At 37.6% G+C, this 24,082-nt stretch overlaps 2 protein-coding genes across 2 annotated transcripts; both read left to right on the forward strand.

Moving 5' to 3' along the window:
* Nucleotides 1–3,407: 3,407 nt before the first annotated feature.
* Nucleotides 3,408–5,525, forward strand: LOC125493605 (uncharacterized). Its single transcript, XM_048637074.1, has 3 exons — nt 3,408–4,174; nt 4,265–4,827; nt 5,362–5,525. The coding sequence occupies exons 1-3, from the start codon at nt 3,408–3,410 to the stop codon at nt 5,523–5,525; spliced, it is 1,494 nt and encodes a 497-aa protein (XP_048493031.1).
* Nucleotides 5,526–17,422: 11,897 nt separating this feature from the next.
* LOC104903393 (peroxidase P7) lies at nt 17,423–22,866 on the forward strand. The gene is made up of 3 exons (XM_010691418.4): nt 17,423–17,707; nt 21,209–21,403; nt 22,065–22,866. Exons 1-3 carry the CDS (start codon nt 17,492–17,494, stop codon nt 22,629–22,631), a joined length of 978 nt encoding a protein of 325 aa, XP_010689720.1. The 5' UTR covers nt 17,423–17,491; the 3' UTR covers nt 22,632–22,866.
* The last annotated feature ends 1,216 nt before the right edge of the window (nt 22,867–24,082 follow it).

Here is a 24,082-nt window from a genome sequence, read left to right on the forward strand (position 1 = left end):
CGGATTGTCACTCATCCAACGTGGCAAGGAATAGAAGTTTCAGAATTCAAGTGGAGGATACGGTGTATGACGAGAGGCCACCCCGAGGACGGGACAGGCACCATGTTGCCCTTCATCTTGAGGGAAGGACTGCGACCCCTGTCATCCAGGAAAACCTTGATCGTCCAGTGACAGCTGGTCACCTGGAAACTGTCTTAAATGACTTTCAGACCAGAATGGCCGCTGTTATGGAAGAACAGATTAAGAACAATATGTTGTTCTTTCAGATAAGCCAAGGAAAAGAGGCTGCTGAGCCGCTCAAAGGAAGGTCCTAAGAAGGTCGTCCCGGGACCAGCCGGCCACCACGGCCAGAGTTGTCCAGGCCACCTTCTAAGGGAAAGCAGCCAGCTGTTAGTGAGTCAAGGTGGAAGATGGACTGGAAGCTGGTTTTCCGTCCAGGAGATAATATTCCTCCCACTGGTCACAAGATGGAGACGAACGCTAGAGAGTACCTGGAGGCTAAAAAGGGTTGCTGCTCTTCAGCGTTCAGCCTCTGGTTCTACTCCTTACATGAAAGATCTGTCATTGAGAGTTCCATCTAAAACAGTAGGAAGAAGTCATGGATCTTCGGCTATTCAGCCAACGCAAGAGAAAACAGTTTTGCAGCCAATGGTGTATAGGCGTCAGGTCTTAGCTAACACCTCTTCTAATCCGGTATTGAAGGAGTACTGCCGGGAGCACATACCCACTGAGGGTCAGGCTGGGGCACTCCAAATTAATTGGCCGACTCCCTTTTCGGTCAGAATCAGGGATTCCCCTCCTTTACCAAAGGTTAAGCTCCCGACGATCGAACCTTTTGATGGTACAACGAATCCAGATGATCATTTGTCAGCCTATAAGCACCAGATGTACGTCCAAGGAGGTGACGATGCTACATGGTGTAAGAATTTTCCAGCTACATTGAAAGGAGTGGCGCAGAAGTGGTTCAACAATTAACCTCCTAACTCAGTGAATAACTTCACTAAGCTTAGTATCTTGTTCACTAGCCATTTTGTGGTAAATCGCCAAGAACAGAAGACAAGCATGCATTTAGGAAAGGTAGTTCAAGGGCCTAAAGAAGCCTTGAGAAGTTATGTGAAGTAGTTCAATTTGGAAGCGTTGCAGATCCAGGATCTGAATGCTGGAGTGGCGTTTGACGCCTTCATCCGAGGTCTAAGACCTGACAGCTTTAAGTTTGATTTAGTGAAGAAAAAGATAACAACCTTAACAGAGGCTCTGAAGGAAGCCGAAGCATTCATCCATGCCACAAAAGTTTGTGCAGAAGCCAAACAGCCGGAGGTAAAGAAAGCTGAAGAGGCAATTCAGCCAAAATAGAATCTCCCCAAGAAAGCTGAAATTTGGGCGATGACTTCAATGACCACCTCATCCAAGAGGAGCAGGATATCTGAGCCGGCAGCCTCAGTTGAGCCCATAGAGTTCAACAAAGATCAGTATTCCATTCTCATGGAAATTAAAGACCAGCATTAATTAAAGGCGCCGGCAGAGATGAAAACACCCTACAAAAATAGGGACAAAAGTAAGTACTGTCATTTCCACAAAGATTATGGTCATGAGACGAATGAGTGCAAGCATCTCAAGAGAGCATTGGAGGATTTGGCCCGGAAGGGAAAAATGAACTCTTATCTACCTTCGCCAGGAAGGAAATTCCAGAAAAAAGATAATCGTCAAGGAAGAAGGAAAGATGACGAAAGTACTCATGAAGACGTTGTAATGGTAATCTCTGGGGGATTCGCAGCTGGAGGTCCAACAACTCGCGGCCATAAAAATTATCTGAGGGAACTCAGCCAGGTGATGCTCACCAATCAAGCATAGGCTGATTCTTTCCCCGGGGTTGTGGTAAGTGAGCAGGATCGGGGAGAGACAAGAACCCCTCATGACGGATCCTGATTGATACAGGAAGTTCCACCGACATCATTAGCGCGGATTGTCTTTCAAGTTTAAAGTTTGATGAAAATGAATTGGTTCCAGTAAATCATCCGATCATTGGTTTCGGAGGGGGGGTAATTCATCCTATGGGGACGATTACCCTGCCCGTCAGAGTTGGAGACAAAGAAGCTGCGAGAACGCTTTTTGTGAAGTTCCTGGTAGTACGAGACCTGACGGCATACAACTTCATCCTCGGACGACCTACCTGAAATCATATCAAAGCCGTCATTGTTACTCACCTGATGCTTATGAAGTTTGAGTGTGATAATGGGAAAATTGGGTCTTTGTATGGAGACCAGCAAGCGGCCAGAGAATGCTATCTTATTACGTTGAGACCATCATCATGGAAGGAGAAATCAAAACGGCCAAAGGCTATAGAGGTAGAGCCGGCCGAAAAGGTGAAAGGCCATATAACTGAGTTGAAGCATGAGGTAGAGAAAGCCCAGGCAGAGACTCTCCAAGAAGGCAAGCCGTCAATGCTCTTACCCAGCAAGAAAAGGAGGTGTTTAGCTATCAAAGAAGAGAAGAATTCATCCGATGAAGTTATGGCTATCATGACCTTGGGACTAGAGCGTCCCGAGCCAGTAGAGTCCCCGGTGGAGATCTGTAGTCCGGAGAGGACATTGAAGATTGGGTCCGTCCTAGGTTCTGAAACCGACGCCTTGGTTGCGTTGTTGCGAGAGTTTGAAGATGTTTTTGCTTATACTGTGGAAGAAATGCCGGGAATAGATCCCGAAGTGGCAGTGCATAAGTTGAACATTGAGCCGGGGCAGAAGCCAGTCCGGCAAAAGAAAAGGCATCTGGGGCCGGCCAGAAATCAAGCAGTTGATAAGGAGGTTCAGAAGCTGCTCCAATCCAAATTCATCCGCGAAACCTATTACCCGGATTGGGTGGCCAATGTGGTCATGGTTCCCAAGCCGAATGGTACTTGGAGGATGTGTGTTGATTACACAGACTTGAACAAGGCTTGTCCTAAGGATAGCTTCCCACTGCGTAAGATTGACCGGCTGGTTGACTCCACGGCAGGGCATGCCCTGCTTAGTTTCATGGATGCTTGCTCAGGTTTTCACCAAATTCCTATGTGCCGGATGATCAGGATAAAACCTCTTTCATTACTGAAAAAAGGGCTATATGGTTGGCTTCGGATGCCCTTCGGCCTGAGGAATGCGCCGGCCACATTTCAGAGGCTCATCAATATTGTCTTTCAGCCGCAGCTAGGGAAAAATATGGAGGCTTATATTGACGATATGATCGTCAAAAGCCGAGAAGAAAAGGATCACTTGGAAGATTTAAGAGAAACCCTCATCACCTTGAGAAAGTACAAGTTAAAGCTCAATCCGCAGAAATGCGTATTCGGCGTAGTGGCCGGGAAGTTTCTAAGGTTTTTGGTCGATCAGTGAGGGATTGAGGCCAAACCAGACAAAATTCAAGCAATTCTGAATATGACTTCTCCGTCCAAGATCAAGGAGGTCCAGCGTTTGACGGGATGTCTGGCCGCTCTTGGATGGTTTTTATCAAAATCAGGCGACAAGTGTCATCACTTCTTTGCAACTATAAAAAAGAATGCAAAGTTTGAATGGACAGAGGAAGCTGAGAAAACACTTCAGCAGGTTAAAGACCATCTTCGGCAGTTACCTAGGCTAATCATCCCAGCCGAAGGGGAAAAGTTGTATGTTTACCTGACCGTGTCCCCATTCGCGATAAGTGTTGTTCTCCTAGCGGAGAGAGATTCAGTACAAATACCCGTTTATTTTGTGAGCCATGTGCTAAAGGACGCAGAGGGCAGGTATTCGTCTATAGAGAAGTTCGGCCTGACACTGCTAATGGCCAGCCGGAAGTTGAGACCTTACTTTCTTGCTCACAGTATTCTAGTCTACACTGATCAGCCGTTAAGGCAAGTATTGCATAAGATGGACGTATCCGGAGGAATGTTGATGTGGGCCGTAGAACTCAATATGTTTGATCTGACATTCGAACCCAGAAAAGCAATTAAGGGGCAAGCTCTGGCGGACTTTATTGTAGAGCTTACCCGGCCTACAGTAGAAAGCATCCAAGACCCAGCAGAGGGAAAGAGGCATTGGACCCTAATGGTGGACGGATCATCGACTGCTAATGGATGTGGAGCCGGGATCATTTTCCAATCACTAGAAGGGGACAAGTTTGAGTATGCTATGAAGTTCCAGTTCCAGGCTTCAAACAACGAAGCAGAGTATGAATCTCTCTTAGCCGGCATCAGAATGTGCAAAGCGGCTGGAGCCCTGGAAATTGAAGCTAAAACTGATTCCTTGCTAGTCGTCAGCCACGTGAATGGAGACTTTGAATGCAAGGAGGCGTCTATGAGTAAGTATATGAGCCTGATAAAAGAGGAGGTTAAGTCTTTGAAACGATTCGTCCTGGATCAAGTACCAAGGTCTGAAAATCATCAAGCTGATGCTCTCTCCAAACTAGCCAGTTCGGCTGAAGGGGATGTGCCTAGAATAGTGTTCTGGGAGGTCAAGGCGGCCAAAAGCATTAATGCCAAGGAAGTCCTGTTTCTTAGCCGAGAAGATAAGTGGATGAGCCCCATTATTGAATATAAAAAGACAGGCCGGCTGCCCCTTGATCCTCAAGAAGCTAAGTATGTGAAGGCTAGGGACAAATGGTTTGAGTTATGGAATGGAACTTTGTACAAGAAATCCTTCAACCGGCCTCTTCTCATGTGCATCAGTAGAAAGGACGGATTGGACGTTTTGAAAGAAATGCATGAAGGAGCATGTGCTTCCCACATTGGGGGGAGGGCGTTAGGAGAAAAAGCTCTAAGGACTGGCTATTTTGAGCCGACCTTGAAGGAGGACGCCTTGCTCTACGCGAAGAAATGTGATAGTTGTCAAAAGCATGACAACATCTATCAGAAGCCGTCCAATTACTTAACTCCAATCATTTTTCCTCTTCCCTTTGTTAAATGGGGAATGAACATCCTTGGCCCTTTTCCTATCACTGCCGGCCAAAAGAAGTTCGTAATAGTAGCTGTCGACTACTTTACAAAATGGGTGGAGGCTGAAGCACTAAGAGGCATTACCACCAACGACGTAAAAGGGTTCATCTGGAAGAACCTCTTCACAAGGTTTGGAATGCCCCAGTCCATTGTCTTTGACAATGGACCACAATTTGAAACACCCAAGCTTCGTCAATGGCTGGCCGATCAAGGAATCAGGGCTCACTTTGCGGCAGTGGCTCATCCGCAGGCTAATGGGCCTGTCGAAGCTTTTAATAAGATCTTGTCGGCCGGAATAAAAAAGAAGCTAGGTAATGCAAGGGGATTATAGTTTGAAGAGTTACAATTGGTCTTGTGGTCCATACGAACAACGGCCAAAAACTCAACGGGTGAAACTCCATTCATGCTCGTCTATGGATCAGAAGCCGTTCTCCTTATTGAGGTTGAGGAACCAACTCTGCGAGTAATGATGTACTCAGAAGATGCTAAATGGGCTGCCCTTCGGACGACCTTAGACTTGGTTCCTGAAGTTAGGGGCAATGCGCTGCTGAAAATGCAACTCTACAAGCTAATAATGGCTAGATAGTTCAACAAAAGAGTGGCTAGGCGGCCATTGAAAAAAGGAGACCTCGTCCTGAGAAAAATGGAAGCAGTAGGCCGAGCCAAAGAGCTAGGCAAGCTCACTCTAAATTGGGAAGGCCCCTACAAGATCGTCGAAGAAGTTCAAGAATGGTACCTTTCGTCTGGAAGGAATGGACGGTTGTTCTATTCCTAGGACGTGGAACTCTGATAATTTGAAAAAATACTTTGTTTAAGATATCTTGAGAAAGTGTAATCTTTTCTTAGTGCCTTGCAATGAAAAAAGTAGAAATGTATACATGTACCTTGGCTCTTCGTCAAACAAAATTCATATAATATAACTCTACTTCTCTCCTATGGCTGTCTCTCTGTTTTATTTATTTGCTTTAGTTAAAAATGCGTACCTTCGTCTGATAAAAATTCAGGCCGAACAAGTTATTAACTTAGTTTTAAAACTTTAATTATTAAACTTAAGCGTCTGATAAACGTCTAGAAATATTCGGCCAATAAGAGCCATTGATCAAATAGACGTCTTGAAATATGTTTTGAACTATTCGACCAATGAGAGCCATTGGATCAGATTAAATGTGTTAAGACGAGTTGCTTTCGTACTTAGGCATAAATATTTGATCAAAAAACAAGACGTCCATTGCATAAAAGTATAAAGCATTGGAGATGGAAAAAGATAACTCTTTTATAGATAAAAGAAAAGATTACAAACTAATTACAAAAGTAAGAAATTGAAAAAACTACAAGTACAAGAGGCCCAAGGCCAAGACTATGGGAAGAGAAGAGAAGACTAAGGCTCTAGAGGATCAGTGTTGTTCTCGTCTTGAGTATCGGGGTCGACCTCTTCCTCTCCTTCATCATCTGAAGATTCTTGGAAGATGGGAAGTTCCTCCCCAGCCACAACAGCCTTCTGGACGCTCTCCTGGAAGTCTAGCCGCCGGACAAATCTAGGGATGTCATCCTCCTCGGCTAGCATTTCAAAAGCTTTCACAGCCCAGGATCGAGAAGTCTCGATCACCTCTTTCAGCGACTCCTTGGCCGCCTCAAAAGTGGAGTCAACCTCATTAGCCAAGGCCTGGTTTTTACCTCGGAGATAACGATTCTCTCTCCGAAGCTCCGCCGCGGCTAGCAGGGTTGTGTTTCTCTCGTCCTTGAGAGAGCGTTCCAAAGCGTCTCTCTCGTCCAGAAGTTCAGTCAGCCGAAGAAGGTAAGCCTTGTTCTGGGACTCTATTTTGGCCGACCGCTCCTCCCAAGCTATCTTGGACTGTTGATGCAGAACCTCCTGCTCGGCCATAGAAAATTAAGCAAGGTTGGCTGCCTTGGTAACGTCCTGGACGAGCTTCTTATTCTCTTTCCTTAAAGGCTTTGCCCAGCCTTTGGTTATAATGGCGCGAGCAAACAGCTAAAGAAAAAGATGAAATATGGTTAGGACGATGGCAGAGTAATAAAATTTACAGGTATAGAAATCAAGCGTCTAAAGGAGAAAGGCATACCTCGGCAGTGAGTTGGGACATATAGCCAACATGTCCTAATGAGGCTCCCCTCAAACCCTTTAGGTAAGGTTGAGGGAAGCATTTGAAAAGCTCATGCTTGAGCTTCTCACGATTGGCCGATGCCATCCTCGCGAAAGCCGCCGAGGACTCATCGTCCGAACGAGTAGGAGAGCCGGCTGGAGCTTCCTCAGCAATTGCCTTTCCCTTATCTGAAAGAGGTGACTCGTTAGTATTTTGGACGGGTATAACGACAGTCTGACGGTTGGAGGGACTCATTGGCCGCCCGCCAACGCGCAATGTTCTAACTATATTCGAGTAATAAGACTCACCAGAGGATCGGGAGGCCGTCCGATATGCCTCTGGCATCTGGGAAATTAGTTTGGCAACTGGCCCAGAATAGGCAGACCCGGCCGCGGCCGCGTACGGCATGGCAGGTTGGGTCCCTGCTCCGTCCAGAAGAGCAGCCGCGTCCGCTTTCTCAGTAGCTAGTGGGCCGACAGGGCCCCTATAGGTGACCAAGGCCATTTCCTCGGCCTTGGGAGGGTCATCCTCAGCAGGAATATCGATCACGACCTTGGGAGCAGGCCGTTATGGTTTCTTCTTCTTTGCCGTGAACCCCTTTGTTTTTTTTTGGAGGAGGAGCATCACTGGTGGTGGCCGGTCTTTTCTTGGAGGCCGCCTTCTCCGCTAACGTCTTGGACGTTGGGGCATTTTTCTGAAAAAATTAAGTAACAATGATTAGTCAAAAGAGAAGATTGGAAGAGAAAGGAAACCGTCCAAATAAGCTCAGGAAGTTCTATCCTTCGAAGAAGGAAGACGTCCAGAGTCAACTATGGACGTTCTGCTCCATGGAGAGGGAGCTCGTCCAGAGTCAGCTCAGGACGTTCTGTCCTTCGAAGAAAGAAGTCGTCCAGAGTCAACTTCAAACGTTCTGCTCCACGGAGAGGGAGCTCGTCCAGAAGTCATCTCAGGATGTTCTGTCCTTAGAAGACGAAAGTCGTCCAGAGTCAACTTCGGACGTTCTGCTCCACGGAGAGGGAGCACGTCTAGAAGTCATCTCAGGACGTTCTGTCCTTAGAAGAAGAAAGTCGTCCAGAATCAACTTCGGACGTTCCCCCTCATAGAAAGGGAACTCGTCCAGAGTCACTTCAGGATTTTATGCTCCTCGAAGAAGGAGCTCGTCAAAAAAAAAAAAGAGAGAAAAGGAAAAATTTTGCAAAGTATACCAGTGTATCCGTCCTCTTCTCAGCGCCGAATTTGCTGAACTCCTTCCAGAGGGAGTCTGTGAATCTGGTCGAGCTCATGTCTCCTATCCAAGACTTTTTCAGTTTAGCTCTGGCCGAATCTGCAAAAAAGAAAGAAGGAAGAAGCTAAGTTAGACGAATGATAATTTAGACGAAAGTTCTACTTAGGAAAACTAAACGTATTATACCTCTATCCTCGGCCTGCCGCAAGCCGGCAGCAACCAGGAAGTTTTCATGGTAGAACATCTCTTTAAATGAGATCCAATTGGACGGACCCTTAAAAGAGGTATTGTTGATGGAATACTCCGAAATTCTGAAGTATTACACCATCTCTTCAGCCGAATTACTCTCCAGCTCTAAGTAGGAAGCCATTCGTCCAGTATTGTTGGTACTTCGGCTGAAATAGCGAAGCCGTCTAGCAACCGCTTCGTTAGGCGCCTGGACGAATAGGAATTCGGCCTTCCAGGAGTGCATCTTGGATGTGTTATCCCAAGACGTCAGGAAGCCCTGACGGTTTCACACACTGAACCAACTTCCTTCTACTGTTTTAGGAACTTTGGAAACATAGTGGATTCGGGAGAAGGCGGCCAATGAAGGATCAACCCCCTTCAACTCAAAAACAGCCGAGAAGGTCAAAATGTTTTGCCAAGAGTTCGGGGCAAATTGATTGTGGCCTATGTTGTAATAATGAAGAAGTTGGCTCATGAAAGGGTGAAGAGGAAATCGTAAGCCGGCATCTAGAGCAAGGCGATAAACGGCAAAATGACCCGAAGGGGCGCTAAGTATGGTGTCCTCTCGGCCAGGGATGACAAAACGGTAACCCGGCATAGGCATGGCCGCATCGAAAGGCCTAAGGTCATAACCTACTCGTCCTAGCCAAGTATTATCGGCCAGGATGAATCTAGGGTCAGAAAGAGGTCCTAGCCGGCGCCTAAATTCAGACGAAGTAGTGGACGACTCCTCCGACTCACTAGCTGGACTAGAGGAAGTCTCCATCTCGCTAATAACCTCATCAGTGGCTGCTTTCATTCTGGCCGGACTGGGGTCAGGAGACCTCTTGGCAGTAGCCTCTTCCTGGACGCTTCCAGGGGAAGGATGGGGGATTTCTGGACGGTCGCTTTGGACTTCGCATTCCCCGTCAGTGGGAATTCGTCCAGTGGATGCCTCCATTTCTGAGCTGGAGGCCGGAAGGTTAACCCCTCGTCTGATGCGAGCCGTTTGCCTGACGTGCACCAGATTACCCTGCACAGGGAAAGACTGGGTCGTTTGACTTTGCCGTCCATGACTAAAGAAAAAGAATGCATGTCCGGCCGAGATAGGTCCAACTCTAGAATGTGCCGAGGAATACATGCCCTCTTTTCTAGGGTCAGTACCAACCCTTGAGCGGCCGGGATAGTTCGATGAAGAAGACGAATCCATTTTCTTAAAAAATGCGGGAAAATACAAGGGAAGTGAATAAAGTAATACCTGTAGAAAATACTCGGACGAATGTCAAGGACGAGCTGGATGAAACCTCGGACGATTTGAAGAACAATTAGCAGGAGCTTGGACGGGAGTAACTTCTCTCTCTAAAATCTCAGTAAAAATTGCAGAGTCTCTCTCTCTAGAAAATCTCTCAAGGATGTTAAAATGATTCCAGAAGCGACAAAGGTTCATATTTATAGGGAGGTAAAAGTGACCCCCTCATCCGGTAAAAAGTAATTGTTGCCTCCTTTTTGAAAAAGCGAAGGGCAGTTCAGGTCGGTTAAAAGAGGAAACCAACTGCCTTGGCGCCTAAATGGTAACTTCCTCTTTTAAGGGGCAAATGTTGTAGCCTGAAAATCAGTGGCTACAATGATGACACGTGGCACCATCCTAGCCTTACATGTGGCATTCGCTTATGAAAAGAAAGTACATAGGTCTGCTGGTTATTTGGGCTAGAGTACACTTTTCTGAGGAAAAGGTGTATGTACTGAAAAACTCCCTTGTGGCCCAAAAATTGTACTTAGGCCCAATGCAACTAAAGCCCGATTCAGCAATAGAGTGAATTGAACTCACCAATTAGCACTTGCCACGTGTCATGGTATTATTACTTAGCCAATCAGATGCCCCCAAATTAGGGTGACATCAAGGTACAACAGTCATTTCAAACAGTATAAATAGTCCTTGAAATCAGGGGAAAGGTACGTTTTTCAGAGCATAGTACTGTTATTCTTCCATAAATTCTCTCTCTCTCTACTTTCTCTCTCTAAAAGTTCCTTCATATCCCTGATATCCGACTTAAGCATCAGAGGGGGACATACCACCCAAACCTTCAGGGTGGTCCCTTTTTTGCAGGTTGCTGATCGAAGTTCAGTATCGGGATCCGAGTCCAATCATTATTGCACAAGTCTCCGAATTAAGAACCTGAAGTTGGGAGTTGTTGTATTAAATTACTAGGTTCATACTACGTAACAGTATCATATTATAATGGAAGATCATATTGCAAGTGCTAGAGATCAAAGAACAACAACTGATATCGCTCTACTTATTCCACCAGCACCAATTGAATTTCCATGTTTGCTAGAACAAAAGAGGATGAACAAATTTCACTCTCTTGCTTTTTAGGGAGGGTGGCCGGATTTTCCAAGTGGAAATATTAGGGTTTTTCTCTCTCTTTTTCAGTTTGAAAATTATTGACCAAAAAGAACGCTCTATTCCACTCTCCTATTATAACCTTTTATAATAGTAGGAGAATAGATTTAGAGAGAGACCTAACCTAACCCTAATTTCTCCTATTGGCGGTTTCCTTACTTCAATAAGTTACTACAATGTGTGACCTTATAGGATTAGGTTAACTTAGTTGTACGTTCAATCAATATTGTCCCACTAACCAATATTTATTCTCTAGCAAGTAAGTGTGATTGTTAAACTAACGTAATTTATTATCGCTATGATAATTCCTTTTATATTTAGTAATTGTCGAAATGTCTGAAGACATACTCCTTCATTATGCAATCTACTAATTATCTTAGGATAGATGTCCGTTAGTTATTATTCCTAATGTATGGAAATTTTCTAGCATATGAGATGTTTTCTTACTCCCTGATCTTTTTTCTCTACCCATGCATTAATTTTGTGAGTGATATTTTGCTAGCACAATTTTTATCTTAAGAAATAATATTATTTATTAATCATAATCTTTGTTCCTAAAATATCCAGTAATGTAAAACGTAGCATAGTATTAGTTATCAAAATTCAAAAAACTATGTCAGGTAAAAGAAAACACAATAATATGATCTAAAAAATTGTATGACAGATAATGAAATTTTAAGTATAATTTAACCATGAGTAAGGTGCTTTTTTTTAAGTTGTATGTTACATGTAATTTGTGAATATTTGATTATTATCATTAACTAATATTCTATAAGTGGTAATTATATATAATTACTTGTAGATACTATTGAAAGATGCATGGATAAAACCATACTATCAATATTTTCTGCATGATTTTCATAATTCATATAAATATACTATCCAATGTTGCAATTCTTGTCCAGATCTACACGTATGAAATAATTTTAGTTATTAAAATATTTATGCATAAAATCATGTCATATAATGTGATTTATAATTTTCGATAAGAAACCATAATGAATTTGTAGTATTTTTTCTACTCCCTCCATTTTATAATGTTCTTCCCAATTTTTGTTTATAAAGATTTCATAAAGTTCTTTCCAATGCTACTTTATTTCATTTTTAGCAAAACAAATATATTATTCTATTACCTAAATGCCCCACTATGTACCCACTGCTTTTAACAATCTCGTATAACCATATTCTCTCTCTTATATATAGATAATAAATGACTCACATAAATATTCTCTCTCATATTTTTCTGGTTTTTGGAGCTCAAGTAAAGAATTTTATGTAAGAATGGTATATAGTACTATCGTTATATTAATAAAAAGGAACAATATATTTGAGGCTTTAGTTTTTCCTTTATAACACATTTTCCAAAATTTGAGATATATAACTGTGAATTGAAATTTTCAACAAAATGATCAATTACAGCTAAAATTAAAAACATAAACCGATGATTTATAATTTTATGATGGCACAATTATTTGACTTTTGCACTATCAAGACGCTCTTCTTTGAATCGTGTTTTGCGATTTTTACGTAAGAAAATATATAATCATGTGCAATTTTGTTAGATTTGTCTCGATAAACACTTTCATAATATCAGGTTTATATAATTTTTAAATGTAAGAAATTTACATATTAATAGTTAAAGTTAAGTGTTGGTATTTTGGCAAGCGTCCTAGGCCCTGTGTTAAGTATTTTAGAACAGACCGAGGAAGTTTATTTTAAATAATAATTAATCTACTCCCGAACTTTTGAAACTATATTTGCTTTTAACCAACTACTAAGAATGTAACATATAGGCTCATTACGATTCTGCATTCCCTTATAATGTGTATCATTGATTTTCTTGTTTGACCAAAATCACCATTATTCTAACTACTACTATTTTTAGAGAACATCGATACTACATAAAATTATTCTTATTATTATCAAATGATAATAAGTGTTTATCCCTAAAAATAGAGCTAACGGTTAACATAATATATTATAAATATACTATGTTACTGTGGAAGTACTTCAGTCTCAAAATCTTTGCTTTCCAAATTTAAAAAATCACAAAAGAATTTTTAAGAGATGGTCAACCAACAAGTTGGCTGCTCCACAAAATTTCTGTGGCGAGTGCTCGAGGCAGAGGTTCAATATGGACATCCTCCAAGAAGATTCGGAGGAATTCAAAGAAGAAGAAATAAAGAAGTGACAGTCTAAAGTCACAAAATTCTTTGGGAAGGGTTCAAAAATCCAACCAAGGGATATGGAGGAAAGAGGTTCAGGCGATGCACTTATGGGAAATGACATAGATTTCCTGCGTCAAACCTCTGGACACGGCTAGAAAAGGGAGTACTGCTCAAACTCCTAACAGTCTATAAGGCATGGAGAATGTATTGCTAGACAATACTTCCCTCCTGAACTAGCCTTCATGTATCACAGATCTATCATATGTGAGAATAGTTTATGGGTCTTCACCAGAAAATACATGGTAATATAGGTCGATGAGTATACGAGCTTCAAAAAGCTCATACAATATAAGTGTGCATGCCTTCTATGGCAAGAACACTTACTGGAGATGGGGGTTCCAATGCCTCTAGATGAAGATTATTCAGATAATGATGACCCTGACGTGGATGAGCATGAAGAACCACAGATCATCATCAGTTTTTCCCACCTTCAAACTTGATAGATCAAGTAGTAGAGTGAAACATTTTAGTAGTCATTAATCATGTTTATAATACATAGTTTATTTCCCTAGGAAACTATGTATTTACTTTTGAGAATTAATAAAATGTCTTTTGTTTAAAGATATCCGGTTATTACATAATATTGTTTCAATTAAATGAAATTGTTTTATGTTTATTATTCCACTTTTACTTCCATACCGTACCAAATTACGCGTATTAATTGTTGTTCACAAAATGAATGAAAAATCAAGGGAGCGAAGTCTAGGCCAAAAGGTCTAAATATAATATTTTTATAAGGTTTATCAACAAATTGATAACTTTAACATAAAAATACCTATAAGCTTCTCGAAAAAAAGGGTCAAGGTATTCAATTACTTACTGATCCTGGAAGTTATGATAGAAAAAACCATTGAGAAAATGGACCGGTTATTTTAAGGAATTTTGCCACAACAATTCATGATTTCATTTTCATTTCATAAAATTCAAATAAACAACGAGGCCTATGCAAACATAGCAGCCGAGTTCGATGATGACTGCTTCAATCACCGTTTTGTTTTCAACAGTATAAATGAAGACAAACAGGTCTTCATCACAGCTGAAAATGTGAAATGGGAAGAAAAAATGATGAGGGTGTTTGGCGCTGAACCCCTAATGGAGCCAAAAGATTTGGCACTGACAGAATCAAGTGCTACCAAAGTTCATGCCAATATTGATCTTCTGTCCACCCATGTATGGCCTAGGCTAGCATAAAGATTACAAGATCAACTGCTAATAGTCTGCAAAAGATGGGAAAAAGAGGTTATCACAACCTTTAATTTCCCTAGGCCTCAAACTATGAACTGGGTATATGAAAAATGTCTAGTTCTCTCCTGCAGCCAATCCTCCCTCAAAGTGGTGAGGATGAAAGAAAGTCAAGATGAAGCTGAATGGAGGACAGTGCACTTTGAGTGCTTGTGTAAGCTCTGTAAACTATGGACCTAAGATAACTTCTTCTCATGGATGTACCTGGCATTGATTGACAAGAGGTATGCTTGGGACAGTGACTACCACAAACTTATCTTCAAAGCCAGATTCAACAACTCCCCTTGAGAGGGCTACTACTTTGGAGTCACCAGAAGTGTTGTAAGGAGAGAATTAGAAGCTGGAGAATATCATGCCATGGTAAAAACTGTATGTAGGCATCATTTTCAAATGTTATATCTGGATACAAATCTTTATAATTATTTAAGATGTAATCAATAATTGTATCTAAATATAGATAAATCATAATATTAATATTAAGAAATTACTTTCAATGGTAGTTCTCTTATCATCTTTAATTATTTAATCACTTCAAACAATTAGTTTTTGTTTCATCAAAATGAAATAAAACCAAACACGTATCTATTTACGCTTGCATTCCACAAAAATTGGTTATGATGTATATACATATACCTACATATATATATATATATATATATATATACACACACACACACACATATATATATATATATATATTATATTATATATTATATATATATATATATATAATATTATATATCACATATATATATATATATACACACATATATATATATATATATATATATATATATATATATATATATATAATATATATACATATACATATATTATATATACATATACATATATATATATATATATATACATATACATATATATATATTACATATATACATATATATATATAATACATATATACATTATATATATATACATATATATATATATACATATATACATATAATTATACATATATAATATATATTATATATATATATATATATATATATATATATATAATATATATACATATATATATATATATATATATATATATATATATATATATATATACATATATACATACACATATACATACACATACACATATACATATACATATACATATACATATACATATACATATACATATACTATATACATATACATATACATATACATATACTATACATATACTATACATATACATATATATATACATATACATATATATTACATATATATATATATATATATATATATATATATATATATATATATATACATATACATATATATATATATACATATATACATATACATATACATATACATATACATATATATGTGTGTGTGTGCGCGCGCGCGCACGTGTGTATATATATATATATGTATATATATGTATATATATATATATATATATATGTATATATATATGTGTATATATATGTGTATATATATGTGTGTGTATATATATATATGTGTGTGTGTGTTTATATATATATATATATATATATATATATATATATATAAAATCTCATTTGAGACTCAAAATGGATTATACTCGCCTATTCATGTTTCATCAAATTTGCCTCAGAATATATGTCATATCAATTCAAAAGCCCAAATCATCATAAGGCATTGAATATCATGTATGGAGATAAGGGTGAAATTATGAATAATGAATCCACTAAATGGATTTCTTCTAATAAAAAAATATTTTGGAGATAATCTTGTCATGCAACAGGATCTAACACATACAAGAGGATCTAAAGACTTTCAAGTATGGTTCAATTTATATTTCATGTAAGAGTGGATATTTCCCAAACATAAAAAGGATGATCAATTTACCTCTCTTTTGGTTTGCAATTCATGGGGTAAAACCATGACAGAAGAAATTTGGCAACCTCATATACATTGGAGATATCTAAGAAAGCTTTTTGTAAAAGGAAGCACAAAAAGCCTAAAGGTTTATAGAATGGTGGATGAGTCATGTTTAAGAGGGGTAATTTGTTACTACAGTTTTTAGATGCTTAATAAATATTTATTATGGTACATTGTATTAGGCCTCAAAATGTTTAATATTTATTTTAATTTAGAGGCCAAATCATATTGTATAGCCCATGCAAGAAATTCAATGGAAGTCAAGGATTAATCAAGGTTTTCAGGAAAAAGTCAAGCAAGGACAAATGTATGAGCAGTTAACGAGGTGATCATGAGACGAGCTACATATGCAAGAACATGTGCAGTTCCGCACTAGAAAGCAGTTATGATTTGAATCAAAGATGATTGAAATCATTTCCCTCCAATGTTGCATGGAAGTTACGTAGCATATTGGTGTATAAATACAAGGAAGCTAGATCATCAAGCAAAAGACAACAAACACGACACACAATAACTTGCAAATTACTTTCCTAGCATAGCCTAACTTTAGCCTAGCCAACCCCCTTCTGGGGTAATAGTTTAGTTCTTCGATCTAGAACATGTACTAGCGACAAGTTTGTTCATTTTTGAGTTGAAGCAAGACCTCATGGAGGTAATAATCTTCGTATTTTCCCTTTAATTGTCCAGCCTGAATTATCCTTGTATGTGTTGTAAAACTTATTCTAAAAGTTTGTGATGTGAATGGGAATATCTAACTTTAATTGATAGATTAATTATTGCATCTTGTTCTATTTATTTTTTTTCGCCTAATTTTATTAGGCGTTATAGTACAACAAAGTACGTTAATAAGGTTTTATCAAATTAAAACTGGTAACCCCTAGGGAGTAAGACTCCTGTGGCATTCAATATAAAACTATTAGATATGTATTGACATGTTTGCAAAGTCAAACAACTGATTTTGCACTAACATAAGTATAACATATAATCCGTTTATTCGTTTTACTCGAAAGATTTACAAGGGATAGGGAGAAAATAAATAATTGTATGACTATAAGCTGCTAAGTTTGAAAAGTCTACAATTTAAATTAGCCACTTAATTTGGGTTAACCCCATGCATGCGACGTTGTCTGATGACTATACAATGATTGATGATTGCTACCTATATAAGTAAGTAAACCACTTAAGTTTTAATTTGCATTATCCCTCCCAAGATTGCAACAAGCTACAATCAAGCTTCATACACTGAGCTAATCCATGGCTTCCAACATAGTCTGTTTTTGTGCAATCTTTTCTCTCATTTCATTTTTCTTATGTACTTCCCATGCATGTGATCTTACGCCAAACTATTATGCTTCGAGCTGCCCCAACCTTGAAACAATTGTAAGTCGTACGATGGCGCAAGCACTTAGAAAGGAAGCTCGTATGGGTGCTTCTATCCTTCGTTTGTTCTTCCATGATTGCTTTGTCAATGTAAGTACGTTTGATTTTAACACATTGATACTAGCTTAATAACAAATGACGTTTCATCTTTATAAAAAAAGTGGAACTTTTGTCAATCTTATTGTTAGATTCGATATTAATAAATCATAAACGATAGTTGCACTAGGTACTTCTTTGAATTGATTAAAAGATTTACGAGACACTCCCCGAGTTAACCTATTAACTAACTTATTATATTTCTTCTTAGAAACTCATACACACTAGTTTACCAACTAACTTACTCTTTCACTATATTTAACCTATTAACGGTACTCTCCTATTCACTTGAGAGCGACCCTTGTCACCTTCGATTGGTCATCAACTCTTTCAACTAAGCCATCCAAACCCAATAGCCGTTATTGGTCTCCTTCCATTTAACTGACAACACATGATACGATGTACCACCAACAATCACTTTATACCTTCCTTTGTGAAATTAGAAGGGAAGGGTGTTCTAGGGTGGCTAGGTGTTAAACTGCATTACGCCTTGGTTAACATAAATTTTGATTCGACATTTTTGTAAACCTATTGTACTGTTAAGGTCATTGATAACCTAAGTGCTAATCAGTACTTAACATGATTTAACAACCACTGCTAAATTATATTTTTGTACTATGATTGCTTAATACTTCCTGCATATAAAAGATACATGTTACACTTTCTAAATATGGTTGTAACAAAAATAAATGTTACACTTTTTTTAGGCAATAATCTCTCTCTATCTCGTTGATTTCTCGTCTCACATAGGTTCCCTTTTTTCACTCTATCTCTCTCCTCTTCAAAAAATACATAAAATGTATAACATTTATTTTGTTGTAGAATAAGTGAACAATTTATTTATATATTTTTGGGTCAAATAAGAAGTGGATCATGTTTGCATGTTAATACGTTGTCAAATGATTATGACCCATCAGAAGGTACACCGTCTGTGTATATAACATAATCCACATGGATGATGGAACAATTATATTTAGCACGTAAATGTAGAAAAATAGATAAATAGTTTGAGTGATAAATCCATTTAACGCAATTGTGACAGTCATTGTAACCATTAGCTATCGGGTATAAAACAAGTGGTACATATATCCTCGATTAAAAAGATTATATTGGCTGAAATTTAGAATCCTCGATCATAAAAGATCACAAAGGCCAAAATGTATTATTGTTTACGACCTAATCTTGCGTGGATCTCATCCACACTAAAATTATTGTGGACGAAAGCTACCTATATAACATTGTAACCCTTTTTTATTATATAGTGACCATCTAAAATCTTAAATTACACCAATTTATTATTATCTAACATAGTAACATTTTTATTTTGATAAAATCACCATTTCTTACATTAATTTACCATTACGAAATTTTCACTTTTTATAACATTGTAACTTTTTCATCAATGTAAATTTGGTTAGTGTTATTATATATATCAATTACTTAGCAAAAAAAAAACCTTTTCCTCACATCGTCACCCTTTACGATTTAGATTTACTTCTCTTTTATATCTATTTTTTAAAATTATAGTAACTTTTTTTCATAAATCACATGTACTAGGATTAGATCCACAAGAATTTAGTATGGACTAAGTCCACATAATTTTATACATGCGTACAAATAGAGTCATCAGTAATTAAAAGCAATTGTTACAGAGGCAAATTATTTTGGCGGATGACTTTTTTTTATTCTCATAATTAATTTAATTCCTTAAACCAATAAAGAGAGAAGCTTATATCTATATATCTATACTAATATATTAAATAGGCGTGCGTAACAACGTCGATGCGCCACGTGGCACCCATTTTGCCACGTGTCTGTTAACCAACAAAGGCAACTGGTCATTATTTTAAAAATAAATATGCTGAAGCTTGGGCTCGAACTCCTGACCTTATGTAAGGATTTTTAAAGAATCACCATCTCATCTAACTTCTCTTGGTGATCCATGTTTCCACAGTTAATGTTATTAAACATATCCCTAGCATCCTTAAAAATAAATAAATTTGCATGTTCATTAAAATTAATTATGTATGCATGATACCATTTGAAGAGCAGTGTTGACCACTACAGTACTACCCTTAGGGAGTTTTAGTTCATGTAATCTATGTATAATAAATTTTTTTAGGAATTGTGTAGTATAGGGTTTGATCACGAGACCTCAAGTACATATACTAAAGTCTTAACCACTAGGCTAAGTTGTGTTTATTGTTATTATCATAAAGTATTATATTAATAAATGAAATTTTTCTTACCCAGGGCATAGCCCGGGCCTAATAACTAGTTATTGGCATTAAAAGTAATTCGCCTAGTGCAGCACGTCAATTATGATGAACCTAAACAAGCATGATAAGTTTAGGGACTTCTTTCAGATTGATTTTGTTTTGTTGTTGAAATTTGTAGGCTGGTATATGTTGTATCTAATTTCAGACCAAGATAGTATGTATGTAAAATCTGAAAATTCTGCGAAGGGTTAATTGTTGAATTGTGATGTCGTCGTATCAATATAGGATAATTTGAACCACGTATAAGCCCAAATAACATTCTACTGTAAAATGAAATGACAAATGAGATAACTCTTCAAACTTATAAAATGTGTTCTTTCTCTCGTCTTGTACAATGTTTCACACACAATAATGGGAGTTTTTATTTGGATTTCACCAAAAGTTCATGTAAGATAATCATACAACAAGTCATCTCATAGATTGGATTTAATTGTGTAGTCAAATCATTAATGCCTGTCTTAAGATGCTACTCTCTCCGTCCCAAAATATAGTTCACGTTTTCATTTTGGGTGTCCCAAAATATAGTTCTCATTTTCATATTTAGTTCTGCATTTTTCTATGATTTGTCTAGAAAAACGGTGTCCCGTCATTTATTTGCTTCTTGAATTTTGTTTTTTCCATTGTTTATTCAACCAAAATATTACAATTAATGCTCTTTTACCAATTATTCTCCATTCTCTCTCCTAAAATCATCTTTTTCCATACTACATTTATTTAAAAAAAAAAACAAAAAATCTTTACTATCATTCCTAGATTCTACTTGCATAAATTACAGTAAAAAAAGAAAAATGGGAACTATATTTTGAGACCAAAGGAATAATATATACAATTACGGAATTACCTGCATGCTCCGTTAAGAAGTTTGGGTTCCACAATCGAGTCCATGAAAAATGAGAGTAAGGGACTTACTTGATAGACGTTGCCTGTATTTTGTTTAAGAGAATATCCGTTCATCTATTTTAATAGACGTTACTAAACAAGAAATTGTGGCACGTGGCACTATCCACATACAATAAAAAAATTAGAAAATGTGTGGTATAAGATTGGACCACATAACTTCAAGTCAATATATAAAAGGTTTAACCGCTAAATAAAGTTTGGTGTTATAATTCTAAACTAAAATATGATTCAATTATGATTTTCGTAGCATAACTCGGATCTAAAAATTAGCTTTTATGTAAACTCACCTATATTTATGTTTTCTTTATTGCATTAGGGTTGCGATGGCTCTGTACTCCTAAACGATACACCTACCTTTACCGGAGAGCACACTGCTTTTGGAAATGCGAACAATTCAATAAGAGGCTTTGAAGTGATTGATGCAATCAAGTCTAACGTTGAAGCTTCTTGCAGTGAAACCGTATCGTGTGCAGACATTCTAGCTCTAGCTGCAAGAGACGGGGTTCGCTTGGTAAGCAAAGCGCGCGCGCTCATATTAATTAATTAAAGCTTATTAAGACTCTTAAACAAATTAAAGAATAATCTCTTTCTTTTAGGTAATGGCTTTAGGTGCCTTATTGCAAGGAACTCATAGAAAGTACTTCCTTTTTAGAAGCCACCCCATGCATGATGCAACCTTTCGGTATGGCGTTTTCCTCCCAGGGGATTCTGCCTGCGAGGAGCTTCAGTGTTTTCTTACTTTCTCCGTTCTTTTTTAATTGAAACGTTTCCCTTAGTTTGATGTTTCATATTAATTCTAACATTTTCTTATCTAGTAATATCTTCACGCACTATCTTTCTTTTATCACGTAGGTCTCACTTTTTATCTATTTCTATCTATCTTCTCTTTACATGGGTTTCTTAAAAAATTTGCTAATGGAATATGTTGCAATTATTATAAAACTGACGAAGTATTTTTTATCACCAGTCAATAAACAAAAAAAATAAAAGCTAATAAATGATAATAACATATTAACTAGTAGTGGAGCTCTGAAGTTGTTAGTACAAATTTCAGCCTTTCTGTATGTTGTTTTGTTCTGAGAAATCTAAATTAACCTTGATATGGAAGGAAGACACTATACTCAATATCATTCTAGCTAACTTATTTTTTTTGTTGTCGTTTCAATATGCAGTTAGGAGGTCCCTCATGGATAGTACCTCTAGGCAGAAGAGATGCAAGAACAGCAAATCGTACTTTAGCAAACCAAAACCTACCACCACCATCTGCCAACCTAACTGGCCAAAATGGGCTTATCGAGTTATTTACCAGACATAATTTAACGGCCAAGGATATGACTGTCCTCTCTGGAGGTCACACTATCGGCCTTGCTCGCTGCAGCAGCTTCCGCCCCCACATCTACAACGACAGCAACATCGACCCAAGGTTCGCGGCTCTCCGCCAAGCTAATTGTCCTAGACCCCGAGGAAGTGGAGACTTTAATTTGGCACCTCTCGACCTTCAAACTCCTACAAGATTTGACAACGATTATTATCAAAACCTTGTTGCAAAACGTGGCCTTCTGCATTCTGATCAACAGCTTTACAATGGAGGTTCCGAAGATTCTTTGGTGTTGACTTATAGCAGAAATCAAGCTGCATTCTTCCAAGATTTTGCAAATTCCATGATCAATATGGGTAACATTCAACCACTTACTGGTACTAATGGAGAAATCAGGAAGAAATGCGGCTTTGTCAACTAGTTCCATTACTTGATTTATATATGTACTATGTTTGTAATTAGTGTTGGAACTGGATTGATGTTTCATTATGCGTTCTACTTCTTGTTGATCTATAGGGTATCACTTCAAAATGATTTAAGTATAATTCTAGTTTATTAAAACCAATGGAGTTACATAAATGATTTTGTGGTTATGGTACTTTTAATTTTATGGCTCATATGTAATCATACAATAAATATGAACTTATTATATCTTATTAGTCCTTATCAAATTTTATATAAGTTCATGCGAACTAAAAATTTTTTATGAAAGAATTGCAAATAAGGTGAACTAAACATTCCCAATTCTATTTGAAATAGTGCGAGATGGATGACTTCGCTTGACAACACAATAAACGTTTGTTCTAACTCGCAACTAATTTGGAATGGGGGAAATAGGAGCCGTGATTACGGAGTTATATCTTACACTAGTAACTCTTAACTTGTTTTTCCATGTTTTGACTATACGAGGAATATTCTACACCTGAAATAAAAAAGATAATAACCTATGGTAATCATTAGAGAAGTTTTAGTTGATTTAGATGGTTGTTTGTTCGTTTGTCATTAAGAGATTCAATTAAAGGGACATGGGCTGGTAGCGGAATATTGAACTTCTGGATACATAGTGATCATTTCGTTAATGATGTAAAGTTTTTGTTTAGGTATAGATGAGCCGCTAAGCGCATTCATATAGACAAAATTTAATATGAGGTTTTAAATATCATTCCTAATACAGACTTTATCAATTAAGTTAGGGTGGGTTAGATGACATCGACATTAATGATATAGAAATAATGCCTACACGATAAAATTTTCAAGTAGCTGCATACTTTAGGAAGTGCAAAATCTTATTGTTTCGTTGGTTATGGTAAGTTTTCCTTTACATTGGAAGTTTTATTTACTTTAGAGGTGCTAGTTAATTAAATTCATTCATTTTATAAAAACTTCCTAACCAGTGGATTTTCCTATTTGATTAACCAAAAATTAAAGAGTCCGCCTAATTGGCGAATTGTTCATTGGTGAACATCTTTTCCTTTCATTTTCTTTTATTGTTTCCCTAAAAACATTTTTTGTATATACATTAACAAATGTCAAAGAATGTGTACATCTAAAAACTATTTGTGCAAATTCACAAGTCCGAAAATTATATTAGTACATCCACTATATCTTGTACATGGATCAAAAATCTATCTTGTACATTTAGAATTTTGTTTGCACATCCAAAAACTATATTTGTATATCTATAATTATTTTTTTTAGGTTAATATTACATTTATCTTACAGCCAAAAGTTAAGTTTGAAACACCCGAAGAAAAATTGTATATTAAAAATGCCAAAAAATAATTATCAACCGTAATAAACAATTAACGGTTGTATTTCCATAATTGTTTTTCAGGAAATCATGTAAAGTACAAGGCAGTAATGTTCACCATA

Source organism: Beta vulgaris, chromosome 9, assembly GCF_026745355.1.
Source record: "Beta vulgaris subsp. vulgaris cultivar EL10 chromosome 9, EL10.2, whole genome shotgun sequence".
Classification (NCBI taxonomy): Eukaryota; Viridiplantae; Streptophyta; class Magnoliopsida; order Caryophyllales; family Amaranthaceae; genus Beta; species Beta vulgaris.